Source organism: Canis lupus, chromosome 6 (genome assembly GCF_011100685.1).
Source record: "Canis lupus familiaris isolate Mischka breed German Shepherd chromosome 6, alternate assembly UU_Cfam_GSD_1.0, whole genome shotgun sequence".
NCBI lineage: Eukaryota > Metazoa > Chordata > Mammalia > Carnivora > Canidae > Canis > Canis lupus.
In genome coordinates, this window is record NC_049227.1 from 40,009,898 (window position 1) to 40,032,803 (window position 22,906).

The 22,906-nt window shown below is 69.6% G+C and overlaps 1 protein-coding gene across 1 annotated transcript in view; it reads right to left on the minus strand.

The window, feature by feature from the left end:
• The window catches only part of CACNA1H (calcium voltage-gated channel subunit alpha1 H), a 49,417-nt gene extending 26,766 nt beyond the window's left edge, over positions 1–22,651 (minus strand). Inside the window, 1 exon segment of the mRNA XM_038540857.1 lies at positions 22,371–22,651. Within this exon segment, the coding sequence (XP_038396785.1) occupies positions 22,371–22,651 (281 nt within the window).
• Positions 22,652–22,906: the final 255 nt, after the last annotated feature.

Here is a 22,906-nt window from a genome sequence, read left to right on the forward strand (position 1 = left end):
GGTCCACGTCTTGGGGCTGTCGCCCCTCACAGCAGCTGTGCCAACAGGGGACCCTGACGCCATGGGACACTGGTTCGAGAAGCCTGGAAGGCGGTGGGGGTCCCCACAGAGGCCAGCGTGGCACAGGACAGTGTGACCCAATGGTGGGCCTGGACTCCTGAGCCAGATCTTCAAGGTCACACGCAGGCCCCCAAGGCCACCCAGGGCTGCTGGTTCGGGGCCCCCAGAGCCGTGCCGACCATTTCTCCCCTTTGCGCCCAGCTCTGAGCCCGGGGACGAGCACCTACCCCTCACACTGAGCCTCAGTTTCTCCACTCGTGGGATGGGAGCAACGCAGTTAGCCCTCAGGTGCTGAGGATGCATCCCGCAGGCTCCACGTGCCCCATCCCCCTTGTGCTCCCCTGGCTGGTCGCCAACACTGGGGGGGGGGGTGCATCGTGTCTTCTCTAGGGGAGCCGCAGGCCAGCAGGGAACAAGGGGGCTGGAAGGCTGCAAGGATGGGGCCCTGACCCCACAGGCTGGGCCCCCTGGGGGGTGGCAGTGAGATCACACACATAGAGCTGCAGAGCCCTGTCTCTGGAGGCCGAGTGCCCTGCCTGCCACCCCCCAGAGCAATCTGCTCGCCGGCTAAGCTCCATTAGGCCAAATCCACAACAGCTTGGCGCGAGCATCCCTGTGCCCAGGAAGGCGGCGGGCACGGGCAGCAGGGAGGACAGAGTGCAGGGTGGGGTGGCCCAGAGACTCCAAACTCAGGCCTCCCAGGCCGACCCCACCACCAGGATGTCCCACTTGGGACACCGCCCCTTGGGGACTCATTCCGATCTGCTGTGCATCGGGAACGCCAAGTGCAGACCCCACTCCAGGCCCTCAGGGACCAGCCCACATGCGCACGCACCTGCCGCGCCCCCCAGTCCCCTGTTCTCTTGTGTGTTTGTTCAGTCTTCCAACTTGCAGAAGAAAGGCATATGTTTACTCCTGGGGCAGAAAGCCCACCCTGCAGGACAAAAATCCCCGGCTGCTGAAGGGGGGACATCCCCTGTGCCCCAGCAGCTCTGCCACAGACCAGACCCGGGGCCCAGAACCAGGCCGCCTCTCAGCGCACAGGTGGCCTCCCCAGCCCCGGCCCCTCCCAGCCCCTCCATCGGCACGACCGTGGAGAACCGGGGCAGGTCCAGGGAGCCAGGGAGGCCGCCAGAGGTCCACGCGGCCAGGAAGCACGGCTTGTGACCGCCGAGGGCTGAACGCCACCACGTCTGCACGGACGGGGGGGAGGCCGCGATGGTGGCACCGAGATCAGAGCAGAAACCCCTCCCGGGTGGACGGAGGAGAACAAGGCAGCGGCGGGACACCGTGCACAAGCAAAGCCACAGTGCAGAGGCTGGCTTCGCTAGGACACGTTGTGTGGAAGTGTCCAAAGGGGCACGGGAAAGTCCCGGGAGAAGCCCTCATGGGGGAGCCATGGCTCAGCATGGGGCACGGGGTGGGGCCCGGGCTGGAGGCCGCCTCTGTGGCCCCCCTGGCTGGGCCCTCGGGGCCTCCGCACGGCGTGTGCGCCTGCGCCACGGCGTCTCCAGGCCTGGGGGTCCACTGTCCGCGCGGGGGAGGCCCGGGGAAGGGCCCACCCACCTGGACACATACCTGGCCCCTCACCCCCGGTGGTGGGTGGTGGGAGCCCCCAGGCCTCCTGCCCCGCACCCAGCTGGCCAGCCCCTCCCGGGAGATGCTGCAGCCACACGCCGGGGCAGCCTCCTCCCTGCCCGGCACCTGAACAGGAAGCCACGTGCTTTTGTGCACGGCTGCTGGTGGGGGGACCCGCCCGGGCGCAGCACCTGCTCCCCGTGCCATGCGGACCCCTCCAGGGAGCCCTCGAGGGGGCGGGAGGCACCAAGACGGAGCACGGCAGGCCGGGCACAGCGGGGCTCCACGCACGCCCAGCTCCCAGGGGAGCACAGGCCCCAGCCCGCTCCGGAAGCCCCTCAGACGGCCGCCTGGCCATTCCCCATGGATCACGGGGCCGCCCCGACCCCAGAACGGGTCCTCCGACCTGCGTGTCCAGCAGCGGGGCCCTGAGAGCCAGAGCGCAGCAAACACGGCGCGTCCACTAACGCACAAGCAGAATGTGGCCCATCCATGCGGTGTTGCTCGGCTGTAACGGGGTGGTGCACGGACACCCGCTACCACACGGGTGATCCCTGGGGACGGGCTGCTGGGGGGAGGCGGCAGGCGGGCGAGCGAGGGTATGTGGGACTCTGTCTACGAGGCGTGCAGGCCACGGACCCATGAGCGGCGGGGGTGGAGGACACAGCTTCCCAGGAGGGACGGAAGGTTCTGGAACGTGGCGAGCTGGAGCACGCACCAGTCACTGCACTACACTCCCCAGAACGGCTACACCTCAAGACGGCGAACCTTCCGGGAAGGGGGTGCAACCTCAGCGTCCGTCACAAGCTGCGTCTTTGGGGCTTTTGTCTGCAATGGCTCCATGTTGCCAGGGTCCCAAACCATCACAGCTGTCGCTCCGCCCCGCAGGGCGGAGACTGGGCGCAGTGTCCACGTGGACGTGGCGGGCCTCCTCCCGGCCCCCTGGGGCACAGCCACCCCACCGTGACACCAGGCACACGGGACCCCTGCTGTAGTACCCTCATCGGCCGCAGTTGCCCAGAGCCCCCGGGGGCCGGGTGACGGGGTCGAGGTTTAAGCGGCAGCCCAGGCCCCATGGCACAGCCTTCAAAGGCCCCTGGGCTGTGAGTGGGCTAACCGCCACGACCCCCAAGGCAGGCGGGGCCCCATGGGGCAGCCCCCCGTCCTGGCAGGGTCAGGGCTCCAGCCCCACAGCACAGGCCGCGGCAGGTCCACACCGGCGCGTCTGCCAACGATGCCCCATGCCTACGGGAGCCAGGGCCCCGCTGGAGCCTCAGGCAGGGGTCTCTGCACCCCGGCAGGGACCCCGTCCTTGAGCTCCGGACCAAGTGAGCTCCCTGGGACGGCCACCGTGCCAGAGAGCCTCCTGACGGCCGTGGGGAGACGGTGCCCATGGAGCTCCTGCAGCAGGGCCTTGGCACCAGCATCCCGGTGCAAGGAGGGGGAGGCGGCCACCCCGGGGCGTGAGGGAGGGTGGTTCCCCTCCTTCCCGAGGTCGCTGCCAGGATGACAAGCTGCTGAAATGGCGAGGAGGGGACTGTGGGAGGGGATCCCCACCTCACCCCCTCCAGGAGCCCCAGAGCTCAGCCGCGACCCCGGGGGCTCTAACTGGGGAAGGGGTGCAGCCCAGATCCTGCTGGTGTCTGGGAAGACGGGGAGGAGGGGGCTGAGGGCCGGGCCGTGGGCGGCTGCAGGCACACCACGCGACGTTAGCAGCAGAGCGGCCCCTGCACGGGGCAGGGCCTCGGCCTCCTGCGGCCAGCTCCCACTCACGCCCACCTGTGGGGACCCAGGGCCACGGCCCCCGGCGGCCACCGGAGCCCCGGGACCCCCAGGCCCGCCCGCCCGCAGGAGGCCGCAGCCACCGGGGTGCAGGACCGTGTCCACTCTGTCCTGCCGCCTCTTCTACACCGTGCCCTCTGCTCCGAGCCTCCACAATGCTGTCCCCGTCCCTGTCCCCCCACCCACAGTCTAGGCCTGCGTGACTCATGCTCACTCGCTCCGGCCGGGATTGCTGGCCAAACATGGAGCTGTTTGTTCTCGGCCAGCGGCTCAGGGTCACACGGGGGGGGCCGGGCCGTTCCTGGGAGAGCACCTCCCCCGGGAGGCTGGGGCACCGCGAAGCCCACTCCCCACTGGAGCCGCCGCCCCAGTGGACGCCCCCCGCTGCCCCAGGAGTCTCCCTTCGTCCTGAGAGCTGCTCCGGGTGCCGGCGGCCGTGGGGACCCCCAGAGCTGTGCCCGGGGGATCCCCGGAAGCCAGCCCGAGCCCCCTCCCCAAGCCCCGGCCCCCAGGGTCGCGGCCTCCCTCCAGCCAGCAGAGCCCGGCGCCCGGAGACCCTGCCACCCGCAGCTCTGGCGCACATGCCCCCCAGCCTGCGTCATTTCCCAGCTACTCCGGGGGCCGCCTTGTCCTTGGCCCGGTGGCATCCACGCCTATCTGCCCCGGGGGGGCGTGGGCATGGAGGGTGGGCAGCCCCCCGCCCCCACCCAGACCCCGGCAACAGCGCGAGCCTGTGGCACGTCCACAGCGAGTGCGACGTCTGGGCGCCCGTGCCCACGCGTGAGTACTACTCCACTCCGCGCACGCCCCACGCACGCCCGTGAGCAGAGCTGGCGCCCACGCTCACGCCCACGGTCACACGCACACTTGCGCGCACTCAGACGTCAGGGCCGAGCGCGGCCCCAGCTCCCTCTAATTGTGCACATTTCCGAGCCCGTGCTAATTAGGAGAAGCGCTAATGTCTCTGCTTGGCTCTTAATAAAGAGCTTGACGCAAGATTTTTTTTTTCCAAGGCATAATTGAGTGGAAAAGCACCCCACGTCCACCTCCAATCAGCGCACCTGCAGGAAGCCCGGCCGTGCGGCCACGGACCCTCGCGGGGCCCTGCCAGCCACTTGGTGGCAGCACGTGGAAGTGCCTCGGGCCTGCCGCCCCCCAGCCCCAGGGTGGGGGGGGTTTCCTGTCTGAAGCTGCAGCTAGCCCCCAGCCCTGCTCCTTTCCCACATCTTGAGCTCCCCTGACGACGCCAGGTCACCGCGCTGGCGGGGCTCCTGCCCAAGCAGCTGAGGCCTCGGCTCCTCGGACCTGGCCGCCCCCCCAGGCTGCTCGGTCCCGGGCGCAGAGGGCAGGAGGGAGGCCCTGCAGGTGAAGCCTCCTTTAGGCGCCGTGCCCGGCCGGCTGGCATCCCCGAGGGGGCTGTGCGTGGCCCCCAGCCCGGGAAGGGACAGGCGTGGGCAGGGGCACAGTGCCAGGAGGGCCCCCGGGGAGCCGACGGGCCGCCCGTGGGACAGGCCTTCGGGGCCGCTCCGGGCAGGAATTCTCTGGGCCAGAAATAGCTGCCTCAGCGCCGCCGCACAGCTGCCCGAGGCCTGAATTAGCGACCCCGGGGGACTGGACGCTCCCTGCATGGGAACTCGGCCTGGAGCACGCCAGCCGCCCCCACTGCCACGGCCCCGGGGCCCGGGAAGCTGAAGGAGGCCCCCTCCTGTGGGGGACCCGGTGCCCGAGCCCATGGGGGGGCCTGGGTCCCTCACAGTCTCGCACACAGCGCACGTGAGCCTGCCTCACCCCCGGGTAGCCCAGGGGCCCCGCAGCCTCACCCCATACCGCCGGCCCCTCCCTGCAGATCCCCTGGGTAGCCCAGGGGCCCCGCAGCCTCACCCCATACCGCCGGCCCCTCCCTGCAGATCCCAGCCTCCCCACCAGCGTCGCCGGGCAACGGGCACTAGCACAGGCCTGGGGGCAGCCCCGGCCGTCCCTCCCACGGCGCACGGGGCACCGTGGCCCACGGTGTGGGAGGTGGGACCCTGACCTCGGGGACCCATGAGTTCACACACGGGCTCACTGCTCATGGGGCACTGCCTCCCCAGCCCCCCCGCCTGCCCTGGACCCCACAGACCCTCCAGCCTCACCCCCACCCCCACCCCATCCCTTCAACAGCAGGGACGCTTGAAAACGATGGCCTGGAGCCCCAGACCTCGGGCTCGGACTGAGACCAGCCAGACCTGAGCTCAGTACCCGGTGCCACCGCCTGTCCAGGGCACCCAGGGCCAACCCCTGGCACTGACATTTGCACATGGTCACCGCCGCCAGCGGCCTTGGGGAGCCCGCCCAAAGCTCAGGGCTAGTGTCCCTCTGAGGGCAGTGGACCGCCCTGGCGTGGCTCCCTTCTGGCCGTGGCTCAGGGTCACCCCGTTCATCTCAAGGACGACAGTCCTATTCCGGCCCCGGCTGAAGCGGGTGCAGGATGTGCTCATGTGGGGCCTCCCAGGGTCATGGCCACCAGCGATGGGCCACCCCTCCCATCCCTCCCAGGGCAGACCCCCTGCCAGGGGCCGCGCCGCATCTCCCCAAGTTGCCGTGTAGAAGCCCTAACCCCTGGGGCCTCAGAACAAGGTCGCATCTGGAAAGGAAGCATCTTAAAGACGTCGTCGAGATACAAGGGGAGGAACCGGCACACGTTGTCTGGGCCACGCAACCGTGGCGTTCGTCAGGGGAGCCCCGAGCACACAAATGCAGCCCTAAGCGCCATCGCACCCCCCAGGCTGGGGTGGCCCTGACGCCCCATCCCCACCACGCTCCGGGGGGCGAAGAAGCTCTGGGAGCAGCGAGGGGGTCCTGCCGCCCAGAGGGACGGACAGCGGGCTGTGCACGCTTCCCCGACACGCAGGCCTGGCCTGTCCGTCCCACTGCAGGATGACCTGCGGCGAGGCGGTGCTCGCAGGTCCAGACCCCCGGGACCTGAGTCCCCCGCGACCTGAGTCCCCCGCCAGGCGGGCCGTGCGCACAGTAGGGCCTCCCCAAAGATGCGCCTGAGCCCTGCTGCCCGGGCCCCAGGAGCCTCGCCGCCCCACAGTGTGTGCTGGGCCCACCTGGCTCCCCTCCAGCCACCGGAGCCTGCGCTGATCCCCTAATAACTCGATCCATTATGTCGGAGCGCGGTCCCTGGAAACCGGCAGGAAAGGAGAGGCCTGTGTGCATCATCTCAGCCATTCTTCCCTCCACCAACAACAGGGCGGCTCTGTCCTCTCCAGGGCAGCGGGCCATCCATGCTCGAGGCAGGGGCCTCACACAGCTGGGTGTCTCCCCTTCCAGAGCCCTCGGCCCCGTCCCTGCCCCCAGCCCCGAGGTCAGCGGAAGAAACGCCACGGGAAGGCATGACGGGCTGACAGGCTACTGACCACCCTCATTGCTCGCCGCCCGAGGATGCCTAGATCCGTCGGCTTTAAATCCTAAGAAGGTGAGCGGTGAGATGACCTCCTGGGGCCCGTCCCCGTGCAGACCCCACCGGTCATCCCAGGCCAGCAGCTCCCGTGTGTGGAAGGACATCTCCGACCACCCAGGGGACACCCCCCCAACGGCGCCCACCTCTGCACCACCCCCACCACACCACCCACGTCCACAGGACACGGGCGCCTCCGGGCCCATCCGGCCACACGGTGAACACGCGTGCACGCCCCCGACCCAGCATGGGTCTGCTCTCCGCCATCCTCCCGCCCAGACTCACCTCCTGCGTCTGCCCAGGGCCTGAGCAGGCACCCAGGGCTGGGCCTGAGGGTCCCACACGGGCTCCCACCCCACGAGCCCCTGGCTGGGGTGCCTCGGGTGGGAATGCGGCCCCCTTCCCACGGCGGGCCCCAAAGCAACCCCTCTCCGGGCAGGCGCCCGCAGCCCCCTCCCCCGGCGCTGGCTGCCGGCAGTTTGTCTCCGCGGCTGTAGGAAGCCGGCACGGAGGAAGCTGGCGCTTTCATAATAAATCCTGTAATTAGGGAATCCCCGAGCTCTGAGGAGCGCGGGCATGTGGTCGCCTGCTGTGCCCACGTCCCCGGGTTCCCTCCGCCACGTGCGCAGCGTGCTGCCCGGGGAGGTGGGCCAGGCCCTGTGGGTGGGAGCGGGTGCGGAGGGCGGGTGCCGGCCGGACCCCGAGCAAACCCGAGGACTGTTCGCGCTCGGACACAGAACGCACATTTCCAAAGCGGCTCCGACCTCCCAACCCCCTTGCATGTTTCTGGAAGCTTCCACAAAGCAGATGTTCGGGAGTACGAGGCTCCACGTGGGGTAGAAGCTCCAGCAGGCTGGACCTGGGGACGGTGGCCTGCGGGTGGGCCGAGGGCAGGGCATCTGGGAAGGTGGCCCCACACACAGTGGGGCCTTCCCAGGGACGGCGCATCACCAACTCCCCATCCTGGTGACCCCTGACCTGCAGGGCCTCCAACCCCGAGGAGCAGGGCTGCCCAGGAGGCATCCATGAGGAAGGGGCCGCCGGGCACCCCGAGAGCACTGTGGGAGCACGGTGTGTGCAGGGGTGCGTGCAGGGGTGTGGGTGGATGGCTCCAGTGACACAGGCCCTGGGAGGGACCAGACAGGGCAGCCCGAGTGGCTGAGGGGGGTGGGGGGCGGAGCTGGCCTTGGGGACACAGCCTGGGGGCCAGCCTCCCCATCCCCAGCTGCGGCTTCCCTGCCCGGAAGGACTCCACGCTGCGCTGCCCGTGGCTGTGACTTACGGCAGGAACACGAGGGGCAGCCCACACAGGATGGCAGGGTGTCCACCTGGCCCCGCTGCGGGGGCCCCCACCGAGCACCCCTTCGGAGCGCGTACAGGGAGGGGACACCAGAGCGGTGCAGACCCAGTTGGCGTGGCAACCAGGAAGCCAGCCGAGATTGCCAGGTGCCAGGAGAAGCGCGTCCTTCCCAAAGTCGGAGACGACGCGGATCCTAGGGTGGCCGTGGTGACGCGGGAGCATGACGCAGCCGTGCGGTTAGGTGGTTAACGACCCGGTCCCCACTCCCGCCCCACCCCTGACGTCATTTTTACATTAAACTCCTGAGCCGACCGGAGGCCACTGCACTCCAGAGTCCACGGGCCTCGGGGCCCAGCCCTCTCGGGGGCAGGCGGTGCTCGCTGACCACACAGACACGCGTGGGGGACGCAGGAGGATCCGGAGGCCAGGGCCCCCTCCCCGTGCCCACCCGGAGCATGCTGGAGGCAGTAGGCGCCCTCGGAGGCGTGGCGGGGGGGCACCGTCTCTTCCCGCCTGGCCTCCAGAGCCCTGCAGATAAACAGTCTAAATTAGGAATTAAAACATCCCCTGTTCCCACCAGCCGCCAGCCCGTATTTCAAACGTACAGCAAACACGCCTGCTGCTGCCACGGCCCCAAACTCCCCGGCGAGATTTCGCAAGGTCTCTGGAGCAGTGGGGACGGGGCCTGGCCGCGGCACGACCTGCCCACCCGGGGTCCCGCCACCCCCCCAGACCTCCCAGACGAGCGGGGGGGGCGGCACGAGGCCCCAAGGCTGGGCTGCCCCTGGAGGGGTCCGGGGACCACGCAGCCGGCGTGGGGAGCCCCGCGGCCATCAGGGCCTGAAAATAAGCATCCCCCTGCCTGCCCCAGCCCCCCGCCCGAGTCCCAGCCTCAGGCACCCCCTAGGCCCGTGGGGGGCAGGCTGCGGGAGCCCCCTCCTGCCAGAGCTCCAGGGGGACCTGACCCCGGCTTGCCGCCCGCCCGGATCCCAGGAGGACCTGCAGGAGTCATGCCCGGGACAGGGCACTCTGCCGCGGTGGATTCCAGGCAGACGGCAGCCTGGCCCAGCGCCGGGGGTCAGCGGGGGGCTGGGGGGCAGGCGAGGGCCGTGGGGACATCCAGGGGCCGCCACCTTCACAGGGTGGTCGTGAGAGGGCTCGGGGCCCAAGGACAGGTGGGAGGGGCGGCCTGTGAGGAGCGGGGGATGGAGGCGGGTCCCTCTCAGAGCCCCCCCACATCACCAGCCTCCGAGTCTACACGGGGCAGGCAGGAGGAACTGCTTTCTGGGGTGTCTGCTCCGTCTCCTCCCCAGCACCCCATGCAGGGACAAGCCAGGCATGGGGCCCTGGGGCCTCTGTCCCCCTTGGGCCGCCCCCCACTCCCATAAATCGCAGGCACGACCAGCAGCACACACAAGCCTCGGCGCGGCGACCATGGGAGGGACCCGGGCTGACTCGGAGCGGGCACCAGGGTGGCGGCTTGGGCTGGGAGGGCCACAGAGCCCCGGGAGTCAGCCCGTCCCCATGGCCACTCGCCCAGTATCTGCTTGGACGCCCACCCGGCAGCAGGGGAGCCGCCGCTGCAGCCCCCTCCACCACTGACGGATGCCCCGGTGACCGAGCTGCAGCCCCCACCCCCCGAAGGAGCCCAGTCGGTGCCAAGAAATCGGTGCAGGTGCCTCTGGGGCCTGTGGCTGTGTGCACACAGGGGGCCCCAGTCCTGGCTTGATGCGGGTCCCCAAGACCCCAGGCACGAAACCGTCGGGCCCGGCAACTACAGCACGTGGGCAGGAGCAGATGGCCAGGAGGGGCCCCGTGTGGCGAGTCCAGGGTGGCCCCAGGACCAGTCTCCCGCTCACACTGCCCCTCAGCCCACAATGTCAGCCCAGGGGTGAGACGCACCACAGGCAGGGCTGGGGTGCCGCAAAGCTGCAGGGCCGCCCTGCCTGCACCTGCCCACCTCCCGCCCGGAGCCGTTCCCAGACCCCCTCATCCGGCTGGGGCTCCTGGTCGGCCCGGCCCTGGACACCCAGACACAACGACAGCGACGTGGGGAGCGGAGACCTCGGCCCTGGGGACCACCGCCCAGCCGCCCACCTTCCCTCTCTGGTCCTCACTCCCCCGACATCAGCTCACCCTGCCATCTAGAATCATCTAGAATCTTCCCCACATCCTCCCTGCTGCCCTGGGCCACTAGCCTCAGGCCCCGGGCAGCAGCATCCCCAGAAGCGGGGTGGGGGGCCTCTCCGGGACCTGAGACCCCAGCCCAGGCTCACCTCCCCGTGCTGCCCGCTGGGCAGGAGCAGCTGCAGGGCCGCCTCCGCCCCCGCCCCAGGTCAGCAGGACCCCACGAGGAACGCAGTCCATAGAAGGAAGCCCCAGACGAGGCCCGCGGAGGCCCTGCGTCCACTGCCAGAAGCCGTGACAGCAGCTGCCCCAGGGGCCAGCTTTGGGCCTGGGGCTCAGGTGCTCATCAGCCAGGGTATTTTGGAGAGGGTGTTCCCGGGGACCTGGGGGCAGTGCAAAAGAAGCAGCAGAAGCTGGACCCACAGACGGAGCCCGGGGGCCGGGAACCCTGCCCAGGACTCCAGGGGGAAGGCCGGAGAGCCCCAACTCCGAAAGCAGGATCCGGCTGGGACCCCCGGGCAGATGCAGACATGCGCACAGATCCATGCCGGGCTCCCAGACGTACGTGCAGGGGAACCCCACCCCTGCAGTTTGAGCGCCCGGGCCAGGCTCCTTTGTCCCAGCAGCCCGAGCCCACTGTCGCAGGAGACGGGGGCCCCACTAAGGGCGTTAGGACATGGAGCCCCCGGCAGCCCCCGGGGCAGGACCTGAGGGGCCCAGAACACACGCTGGGTACCCCCGTGACCGGAACCGCCACCCCTACAGAGCCGTGTGTGACCGCGTCCTCCAGGAAGCCTATCGCACCGTCACATCTGCCAAGCAGCACAGCCTGCCTCCCCCCAGCACCCGCCCAGGCCGCCGCAGGGTGTCCCACACTGACCGGGGTCCCTTGGGGTGGCACCTGCAGCCTCCCAGTGGGCCCCGAGCTAGGGGGGTGGGGGGTGGGGACGACCAGCTCCCAAGAGCAGGGTCCACCCGTGCACACACATGAGGGCGGGACCCGAGGGGCTCGATGACCCCAGCACCACCGCCCGCTGCACGGAGCCCCCGGCGTCGCACTGGCATCACAGCAGGCTGCCCTCTGGGCTCCTGGGGGCGAGCGTGATCCTGGACGGTCCCTGTGGGCGTCCACCCGGCCTCCTGCCCATCAGGACGGGCGAGTCCACCCTTGCCTTGGAGGTGCAGGTATCCGCAGCCCTTCTAGAACGTTCTCCACCGCCAGGCCTAAGGCACACACGGGGCAGAGGTTAGCTCCCACAGCCCCACCGGCTGCACTGCTGCCCTGGCTCAGCATTTACTAAGTGCCCACTGTATGCCAGCCATCCACGCGCAGGACGCGTGGTGGGCCCAGCAAAGGACTCTGCAGTTCCTCTTTCCAGCAAACACCACACACCACGGGCTCTGGGTGCCTCTGCTTCCCGTGGTGGAGGGACCATGCGTGTGGCCCTGGGGCGGGGGGAAGGCCGGGTGGTCATGGAGACAGGTGTCGGGGCCAAGGGGTCTCGGACCCAGGAGCGGCCCTGCGCTCACGAAACTGCTTTATGTAAGTGGGGCCAGGCCAGGAAGCCAGGAGCGTGGCTGGGGATTAGTGACAGGCGTTGCCACGGCAACCTGATTAGTGGGAAACATGTCGTCTTTGGGAGAGCAGCTCCGCTCCACAAAGGTAAAAGGAACCCCAGAGATTCATTAGCAACAGGTTCCCATGGCAACCGCTCCAAGCTCATTAATAATTTTTTTTTCCCCTCGTTCCAAGCGTGGGTGTTGAAATTCTCCAGAGGGCCGAGGAAGGGATGGATGCTGGACGGATGGACACGCACGCACACACCCGGCCGTGCCTCCCACCTGCTGCCGGCCCAGCACGCGCCTCGCCCCACCTGCGTGCCCATCTGGCGCCAGGACACCACACCTGGCGGGCCGCGTGCTTCCCGTGGCCCAGCCCCGCCAGAGGGTCCCCCCAAGGGAGGTCCGGACCCAAGGGCCCCGCTCTCCCCCGGGGGGCTGCCAGGACCACCCCCGAGGGGACACCCTGACCTGTCGGCAGGAAGCGTCAGGCGGGGCGTGGTGCCCAAGGCTCACAGGCGGCCTCCTGTGCGACCACCCCCAAGGCCCCCGCAGAGCCCCTGGGGGACCCCAACCTGCTGGGGCTGGGGGTTAACAAGCAGATAGCGCCTCGGAAAGCACCCTAGCCAGTCCTCTGTCCGCGTGGCTCTCCTATGACCTGGTATGCGCCCAAGAGCCCCAAAAATGGGTTCAAACAAAACTTGCCAACGGCTGCACAGCGGCCCCGCTCCAGCACCCCAAAGGGACACACAGCCCGAGCGCGCACGGATGCTCGCATGGACACGCCGCGGCCCCGCCACACGACAGGAGTGATGCCCGGTCACAGGCCACCGCATGGACCTGCCCGGGGCACGGGCCGGAGACAGGAGCCACACGGTGAGCGACGCCGTTTTCATGAAACGCCCAGCAGAGGCAGAGCCGGGGTCAGACAGCAGACCTGGGGTCGCCAGGGAAGGGTCGGGTCTCTCTGGTGGGGGGATGAGAAAAGCGTGCTTTCTGCGTGAGCCGGCGAGGTACAGGTGACCCCTGCACGTGTCTGTGAAAGCAGCGGCTGCGCTCACCCAGAGGCCACGTGGCGACCTGCCCTGAGCTGCGGCTTCCCATCGGGACGCAGACCTTGGGTGCTGAGTGCCCCCCAGGGTGGACGCCAAGGCGGGGCTCCCCATGGTCAGACGCACCCCCAACCTGCAGGGCGTGCCAACCTGCCACTGGCAGCACCGGGACCCCAAGCCCGGCCACAGCCTCCCTCGACGGCGCAGCCCCCACTGCATCGGCCCAGTCCCGGCGCTGCCTGGGGAACCGTGAACCCACAGGACATCCCTGCGGCTACGTGGTGGCTGCTGGGACTGAACCTGCACACGGGACACTCGTGCCACCCGTCGGGAAACGGCCACACCGCGAGTGCGGGGCTCGCCGTCAGAGGGCACTGGGCCCCCCACCCGCCCACGTTACCCCGGCAGGAGCCACAGACCCAGGGCTGCACAGTCACCAAGAGGCCGGCAGCCGGCGGCCTGTCCAGCCCCTGAGGGCGACAGATGGACGCCGCAAGGTGGGAGGCCGGCAAATCGCTGGAATCTGGACACTAGGGCTGCGGGGTGCAGGGTGGGGGGCCCCGCCCGGGGGTGCTTGGGGTCAGCCTGGGCCATCCTGACCCCCCCGCCGCCCCACTGGGCCTGCACCACACAGGTGCAGGAAGGACCTGCCCCCTTCCCGGGTCCCTGCCTCTGCCCACGGGTGCCCCAGTCTGTGTCCCCCTCCAAGCAAGTGACCCACGTTTTGTGATAGACTAAAAAAATTTTAAAAAGCTCCAGACCAGTCCGGAGACCAGGACAGCCCGGTGCTCTGTGGTTTGGGGTGCGTGAGCCTCTGAGCCCCCTGTGTCCTGCCCCCCTTGGTGCTCCCCACACCCCACACCCCACCTGCCGGCACCTTCTCGTGTCCCCACAGCTCCCCTGTCCACCTCCTGACGGCCAGGCCGTGTGCCCCAGGGAGGCGTCCTCCATGTCCCAGACACCTGAACCCCGTATCCATGGGACACGGCTTCAGGGCACTCCCACTCCCCCAGGACCTCGGGAGGGGACCCGCCGTGCCTGAGGGCACAGCACCCACGGGCCAGACCCAGCCCGCGTCCACGAGGCGCTAATGCAGGCTGACTCATCAGACTGTGGCCAGCCGGCGACCGGTGCAAAGACAAAGGGACGCAGCGGGCACCGCAAGCCGCGTGGCCCCCACCTGGCCAGGGACGCCCTCTGTGCTTCCAGGCTGGGGCGCCATCTCTGGGGGGCTGGGCCTTGGAGCAGCAGTGGGCACAGGCCAGCGGCTCAGCGGACGCTCCGGGTGCCACAGATGCCAGGGGCCCCTTCCAGCAGCTCACCGAGACGGCGCCGGACCTGCCCCCTGCCCACGGCCACCCCTGCCACCTGGGAGCGCAGCCTGGCCCCAGGGGACCGTCTGGGGCCGCACCTCATGGCCAAACCCCACAGGGACACCCCAAGAACAGAGGGACTGGGGTCAGAGGGCGATCCTCGGGGACCCCCCCTGGGCCTAAGAACGAGCCAGGCCTCCCAGGCTCTGCTGACACGATGGGGGGTCCCCAGCTGGGCCTCCAGCCCCGTCAGCCCTGCCCTCTGCCCATGCAGGAGGCCGTGCACTGGCCGCAGCTCGTGGTGGGCTCACCTGCGGCTCTGTCTGCCGCGTGGAGCCCCCATGCACCTCCCGGGGGCCTCGGGCGGCCCCGCTGCCTGTGGCTTCAGGGCCACACCCTCCATCCACCCTGAACGGCCCAGCACGGCTAATGTCACGGTTGGTCTCCCTCTGCCCCGGGGGCTCCTCGCCGGAGAGCCTGACACAGTGCAGCTGAGCGTGATTCAGCCTATAAAGGGCTCCCTCCCGTGACGGCGCCCAGCGCCTCATCTCCCTCCCCGTGGGGGGCGGACAGCAGCGCCCGGGGTGTGCGAGCTGGGGCAGGGGCCCTGACACGGACCCCACGGCCCAGGGGAGGTCAGGCTGGAGGCCAATGTCCACGCCAAGGGGTCGGCACAGCCGCTTCCCTCGTGCCTCCAGGTGCTGGAGGCTGCAGGAGAGGCCGGGCAGCCCGGGGCAGGGGCCACGTCACCCCGCCACCCACCACCACCGTCACGGGGCTCGACACATGCCCTGGGCCCGTCTTTCCTCCCTCCTGAGGACGCGGCCACTGCCCCAAGGGCCCCCCGCTCCAGGCCGACCCTGTCTTGACGTGATTACATCCACAAAAACCCGACTTCCAGGAAGATCCGCATTCTGAGGGTCCCAGTAGACGCGGACCGGGGGGTGCCGCGCTGCTCCCAACCCAGGCCGCCCAGGGATGCCCAGGGGTGGAGCCCAGCACCGCCGCCTTTGCGCCTCTGTGGCTCCTCGCCCCTCTGTGGGCTCCCGGGGTCCCTGAGGACCCCTCCCCAGGACTAAGGGCACAGCCCAGAGCACGCACGTGGCGCCTGGAGCCTGAGGAACGTGGAGTCGCCACGCAGCCACCTCACCTACCTGCCGTCGCCACGACCAAGTCCAAGAAGGTCACCCGAAGGTCGCACAGCTGGGGCACAGCTGGCTGCGGACCAGCCGGGCTGCCCGGGAGGCAGGAGGGGTTCAAAGGTTGCCCCTGGGGCGCCGGGCGGGCAGTCGGGCCACGGCCTCAGGCCTCATACTGGTAACACCCGCCCGAGAACCTCGGGGGCTTGCACACAGGCCATCGGGGAGCACGGTCTGTGTCTGGGGGAGCAGAGGAAGCCCCCCCATCAGGAAACGCCCCCAGGACATGTCCTCATCCACCACGGCCATCAGCTCCTGGGTGGTGGTGACCCCAGCACCTCAGCCTCTGACCCCGTGATGGGGTCTGGAATAGAAGGGCCCCCACTGCCTCGGATTTCAGAGATACACATCCCGTCCTTCCCCAAAGCTCTGCTCTCTGCAGCTCCCCCGCCCCTGGCTAACGGGTCCGGGACCATGCACCCCACACGCGTCCTGGGTGCTCCCAGAGCCGGGTTGGGACAGACAACAAGGCCAGTGGCTTCCAAAGCCTCTCGCCGGCCAGCCGTGCACTGGACTGCACCCTCATCCCGACCCAGGGCCCCCGGAAACCCCATCCCAGCAGCGACCAGAAAGGACAATCGGGGCCACGTGAGGGACCCGATGCAGGCGAGGCAGGCGCCAGCAGCACACAAGGAACCCCGGAAACTGCAGGGCCTTCGTGGGGCGAGGGGGTGCTGACGCGGGCCAGCAAAGGGCTGGAACAGACGGCGCGGCTGGAGACCACGGAGCGCCCTCCACACCGACGTCCACACTGACGTCCATGGCGGCGTCCACACCATCTAGAGTGCTAACCTCCCTGGACGGGGAGTGGGGGGGGGGCAGGAGAACCCAGGCAGTGACCGTGACTGTGAGCAAGGAGGCCCGCCGCTGGCCAGGCCCTCTCCACTCGGCCGCACCTAGACAGGGGCTGCGCCACCCAGGAGCTCCTGCCCGTCTCCCGCCCTGCACTCCCGCGGCCACCAACCCCCCTCCGCCTGAGCAGGGGCCTCCCATGCGAGCAAGACGGCAGGTGGGACCACAGGACCGGGGCTGGGGGTGGCCGGGGGCCACGGGTGTCACCCTGGGCAGTCCCCAGACTTCAGGGCCCTGGGAGGGGGCTGCTGAGGTCGTCTCTTTGCCTACCTCACCCCGACAAGCCTGGTCCACCGCAGAGGCTCAGGCTGCAGTCGGGGATGGGCAGCGGGGCGCCCCTGGACACAGTCCTCACGTGTGTCACCCAGAACGAGAGGCTGCTCCTGGAACCCCCGAGATCCCCCCGCGGCAGGAGCCGCCCACATCACAGGGCTCCCTGCTGCATCCAGCAGGGAGAGGGCGGCGTCCCCGTCCCGTGCCCATCAACCGCGGGTGACAGCTCCTGGCTCTGATGCTCCCCCCTCAGCACAGGGGCGAGGGCCCGGCGGGTCCTGGGTATGCGCAGCCCGGCCTCCCCCGCAAGGCGTGCGTCCGCTCCGTGGGGCCCCTTGAGCAGAACAGGGAGCTGCTACTCACTCGGCGAAGATGGCACGGCCCCCATCTGTCACCCACGGACCCGCCGCCAACTCGCAAGGGCCATGCCGTCCCCGCCTGCACCCGTGCCATCTGCGAGGCCAAGCCCACGTCGCCGTGGGGCCGACGCCTGACTCCACGGCCCCTTGCCAGCAATCCAACCCGTGACTCGGGTCGTTCCCAGGCAATTAACGACCAAGGAGGGATCGCCGGGTCCTCCGCGCCCCTGATTTACGCGCCCGCTCACGGGGAGGGAAAGCAGGAGCGTTCCCGACTGGGCCTCTGGGTGGACGGGTGGGCCGCGAGCACAGAGGACATCTCGGGCCTGACCCTGGCTGCCTGGGGTCGAGGCCCGGTCCCCGAGCGTCCGGTGCGGGCTCCGGCGCGGGCTGAGTGGGGCTGCCGAGCGTGCAGCTCCAGGACGTCCCCCCCGGCCCTCCACCTCCTGACCCCACGGGGAGCCCCGCCAGCCCTCTGCTCCGGGAGGTGGCCGTGTAGCCTGCCGCGGCACAGGCCGTGCTAGGGAGGGCGCCCAAGGCTGCCCTGGGTCAGGACGGATGTGGGTGGTCCGGATGTGACGCCCACAGAGCTCAGAGCTGCCCCTGAAGGCCCGGCTGTAGCCCTGCCCTCGGCTCGGGCCTCGCGGGCATCCGAGGAGGCACCAGCACCCTCTGTGTCCCGGCCTCTGCCCTGCGGCGCCCACCAGCTGCTCGCCTCTCCCTATCGCTCCTCCCTCATCCCCCAAGCCTGGTGTCCACACCGACCCTCCCAGGAGTGACCCTGACCCCACCACCCCGCCCACCGTGCTGGCTGCCTCAGCTCACCTTCACCTCGCAGCAAACCCCTGACCCCTCCAGCCTCATGGATACATCCCACCTGCCTCAGGACCTTTCCTTGTGCCATGCCCCTGCGGAGGACCCCCTGCTCTACATCCTCCTACCACCACCGGTGTCTGCGTCCATTCAGCTGCTGGAACCTCCCTGGCCTCCAGGCCCCAACAGTCTCCATCTGGGGCACCCAGCCCGGTGCCTCCACCAGGCTCAGGCCAGCCGCCCAGGATGGCCAATGGCCAATGGCTGGACAGGCTGGGCCTGTGGCGGAGCTCGGCGAGTCCTGGGGCAGCCTGCAGGGCGAGGCACTGCGGGCCCAGTGTGGGGGGCGGCACGGAGCTCCGGCCAGGACAGGTCTGCTAAGTGGAGGCGCCTCGCGGCTGGTGTGCCCAGGAGCCCCACCTGGCTCTGACCGCCCCCCTGCGTCCCCTGGTCCTGCTGGGCTGCAGATGCAGGGATGGGGGCTGCGCTGGGGCTCAGCACGGCCCCCGGGGCTGGAGTCAGGCTCCCTGGCCTCTGCCAGCTAATCTGTCAGCTCGACCTATACCAACTGTTTGCCCAACTCGGGGCTGGAGATGCCAGGGGGTGGGGGGGGGTGTAGGGCAGGGGCAGCCTCGAAGGCCCGGCCCCTGTGGGGAAAGCGAGGTCCAGGCCAGGTCCCCCCAGCCCTCAGAGCTCACCGCACACTCACTGTCCTTCCACGGCCTGCTTGATGCCAGGGCCACGTGGGCACCGACTTGGACCTTTGATCAGAGCAGGATCCTGTGGTCACAGCCTCCCCGTCTGCATGGGCCGCGGAAGCCCTGGCGAGACCCATAAACGCCCTCCGGGCCGCAGTTCCTGCTGTGCACACAGCCCGGCTCAACCTCGCTTCCTCCAGGAAGCCCTCCTTAGCTGCCCCAGAACCCAGCTGGGTTGTTGGACGCCTCACAGCCCAGCTCCCGCTCAGGGACCGAGGGGAGGTGAGGCCCGTCCAGAAGCACCCAGCACACCCCCAGCAGCACCCACACTAAGGAAAGGCCTCCCCCAGCCTGAGACCTGCCGCCCGCAATGCCCTCTGCAGGTCCGGGGGCACAGCCCATCCCCGTGAAGCCCCCGCCCCCACACCAGGTGCCTGAACCTCTGCTCCCCGCCCCCCATGGCGCAAGCCCCAGGGAGCAGCAACGGGCCATCCCCGGCCAGGCCTCGGTCAGGGCTCAGCGACCCCACTGGGCCTCAGCACCACAGGGAACAGCAGCGGACTCGACACACGTGCACCCCGGGCCACTCTGCCTTCGCTCGGAGAACGCAGGAAGATGGGGGACCCTGCCTGCAGGGTGCTGAGCGCATGGTGCTAAGTGCAGGGTGCTGAGCGCAAGGTGCGTGCACACCTGGCCAACCCACAGCCAAGACCCTGCCCCAGCCACACCGCTCCAGCTGTCGCCCACCGAAGGCCCGGCCAAGAACCCCTCGAGGACCTCCCCCGAGGGGCCGGCCGGGGGCTCCCAGTCCAGCGTAACAGACATGTTGGCACCGGGAGGACAGGGGCCCGGGTCCAGGAACGAGGTGCCGGGACGAGGAGGGGCTGGGAAGGGGGGCACCCCGGGCCCACGTCCCCGGAGCACACACAGGAGCCCAGTGCGTGGGGCAAAGCGCTCAGGGGGTCGCAGCCCCGAGGTCAGGAAGGCAAGGACAGTTCGTTGCCGGCCTGTTTGCATCGGTCTGTGGGGCCAGAGCGGGCCGCAGGGCGGAGGGAGGGCTGGCCCCTTCACTGTGGATGCCCCCAGCGTCCCCACAAGGACCCCCGCACCACCATGAGCCCCGCGTACCGGCGGCAGCCGGACAGCCTGAGGCATCGACGTGTACCAGACGCTCTTAAGAGGCTGGACAGGTCCAGCCTCGCGCTCCTGCTGGACACGGGACCTGAGTGTCACACCGGGCTCACTGAGCTCTGCCCTCCGGGAGCTGCGTGACCTTGGTGCGTCCTTCGGCTTCCCTGGGGGGGGGGCTGCACTGAGGCGCGCTGGGTACCCAGCCCCCGGGGGCACCTCCTGCAGGTGCACGCCACCCCTGAGCCCCGGGGGGGGGGCACCTCCTGGTTCCTCGCTGGGCTGCGGGCCGTCTCTCCGGGCATCCCCCCTTCCCAACACTGAGTGTCCCCAGAGGCCCTGCCTGGCCCAGGTGCTAGGACGCAGGCGAGAGCGGAGTCAGGAGCCCCCGGGGAGCCCGGGCAAGAGGTAACCCAGCCACGAAGGCGACAACACAGATCCCACCCACCTTCCTCTATAAATAAACCCATGTAGGAGAAGCAGCACTCGCCCTAAACTTCCAGCACGGTAGTGTTTTCAACGTGCCGAGGGAATCGATAAGGACATGGGCTGCCCTTGCCGGCTGCTCCACCCCGCCTCAGAGCCCCCTCAGAGCCGAGGCGGCCCACGCGCGTCTGCCCAGCTGGGGTCGTCCCGTGGGTGCTCCCGAGAGCTCAGGGCTTAGGGAAGGCCCCTTCCTGCATTCCGATCGCCGGCGTGGGGCCCGGCTCCGAGGCTCCGAGACGTCAGCTGGGATGCCGCCAGCCTCCGGGGAGTGAGGAGCCGCTCCACGGAGTGTGGGTTCCCAGAGCAGACCCAACGATCCCGTCCCCCCCGCCCCCGACTCTGCCCTCTGGAGGCTCCAGGACAGGGCGCGCCAGGGGCTGGAGATGCAGAGGCAGCCTCGGGCTGCAGGACACCCCCCTGTCCGCCCTGGGCCAGCCTGCTGACCCCCAGGAACGTGGAGAGCTCTGGAAGGCTGTGCTGAGGTCCCCCAGGCTCCCCGGGGGGGGGCAATCCCCACCTGTCCAGGAGCGCCAGCTTATTTTAGGTTCTCCCCAGAGCCGACACACACCCCCACAGCGCGGCCTGGCATCTGCTGGAGGTCAGCAGCCGTCTCCGCCAGGCTGGAGACCGGGACGTGCCCACCCTGCCTGACAGATGCAGGATTTCCACAGAACACCAGTAAGCTGATCCGGGGAGCTGAGCCCCTCAACCCCCCTCCACTCCCAGCCTGCTTGCCCAGGGCCACGGAGCATCCTCCTCCTTGGGTCACGAGCAAGCATGGAGACGAGGAGAACAGCACACAGCCCTGCCGAACCCCCTGGGCTTCACTCCTGCCCCCCTCCTCCACCGAGTAATGCAAACACCCCCGTCAGACGTCCTCAGAGACACAGCCGGCCTGAAGCGCCTGGAACACCCAGCACCCCTGGGTCAGGCTCCAGAGAACACAGCAGCCAGACACGGGGACTGTCAGAGGAGACAAAGCCCAGGCCCCACTCGGCCCTCTCCCTATCTGGTCTCTGCACACGCTTGAAAATGCCGAACACGCAGACAAAGCCAGCCGCCAGCCCTGTCCTGACCCGGGGCCCTCAAACACCACCCTGTCACCCAGCACCACACCCAGCCATGCCACCTTCCTGCCAAAATGAGGCGGCCGGGCCGTCTCCAGGCCACAGTTCCAGACAGAGGACAAACCTACAGGCACCCTGCAGGCCAAGCCCCGATACCTGGGCCCCCGGGGATGCCCCCCCGCCGAAGGGCTGCCAAGGCTGCAAGACAGAGGGGCCGGCCCTGGGGCTGCGACCACGACCACCTTCTTCACAACCGGGAAGTGTCCTGGACTCAGCCAATGTTTGGATTTAAAGGAAAGAAAAAAAAAAAAGCCATGCATTTCATTACTTTTTTTGGTACAGATTCCTCTTTTACATTTAATATTTATACAGTCAGACACACAAGGTAGATAAAGTACACAGACGTCGCTCATTTTGTCTCTGTCTCTACTCAAAGAAAGAGAGCATACAAGGAGGTCCCCTCTTGGGTCAACCTCCTGGACGTGGCCACATACCCCCACCCCGCCTCCCCACCTGTCCAGGGGCCCGGCCACCTGAAGACCGGCTCCCACCAGCTGCAAGAACCAGCAGGGTGGGATGCAGGGGGCAGAGACAGCGCCAAAGACCACCTGCTGGGGGACCCCCACACCTGCCGTCTGCATCCCTCTGGGGACCCCCTGGTCCGACCCAAACCCCTCTGGAGCCTTCTCTGCAGGTCTGTGCCACTCTAGCCAAGAGCAGAAAGCCCAGGAGGGGCCCCGGGAGCAGGGACTCCGCAGACAGAGCCAGCTGCTGCGTCCCTGCCCCCCACCCCCAGCTGCGCATGACTTAGATCAGCCCCAGCCCCGAGTTCAGCCTGGAGCGGCGAGTTCACAGCCAACGTCAGGGCACCGCTCCCTGCCTGGAAGGGGGGTCCCCCTCCCCGCAAATGTGCCCGGCCTCCCCCCCCCCCCCCCCCCCCCCGCCCCAGCCCAGAGCTCAGGCTGCAAACTTGGGTCCCCTCGCTCCACTTCCTTCGGGCCTCCCCCTCCCCAGCCAGGGTCCAGCCAGGGTCCCCGCAGCCCGGGGGCAGCGCCCCATCCTGACCGCCACCCGAGCGGGCGCAGGGGGTCCGCCCTCGGCCCCGCCGGTCCCTCTACCCCCAAGCCCGCCACGCTCCATCCCCAGGCGGTCCAGGGGGACACCCCATGCGGGAGGAAGCGGAGCCCGCGCGCCCCGCCCCGCCCGCTCCCACGGGTCGCTCCCGCGGGGGCACGGGGGGGGGTCCCCGCGTCGCCGCAGCCGGGCGGCCCAGAAGGATATGGGTTACAGACCAGCCGGAGACACCAGCTACGCGGCCGCGTGGTCTGCCCGAGGCAGAAGAAGACGGTGGCCGCCAGCGCCGGGTACGGGACGGGCCGCTCCTCGTCGGCGCCCAGCTCCGCGCCGCGCTCGGCCGCCGGGCTCCCGGGGGGGGACGCGCCGGGCCCCGACCCCGCCTCCGCCTCCCGCGCCGCCGCCCCGGGGCTCGCCGGGGCCACGCCCGGGGCCGGGGCGCCCAGGGGCACTCGGACCTCGCCGGCCGCCTGCGCGCGCTCGCTCATGGTGGCAGCGGGAGGCACCTGCGGGGGCACAAGCGCTGGCCCGGGCCCGGGGCGACCGCGCTCGGCGCCGCAGGAGCCGCCTTTGTCTCCTCTTATTAGACACGAGCGCGCCCCCCGCCCCCCGCCCCCGCCCCCCGCGGAGGGCTGCGCCGCCCCTCCCGCCGCCGGCGCGCGGACCCCGGACCCCGCACCCCGGAGCGCGACCGCTCCGCTAAGTTGCCGAGGGTCCCGTCGCGTCTTACCTCGCTCCGGCGG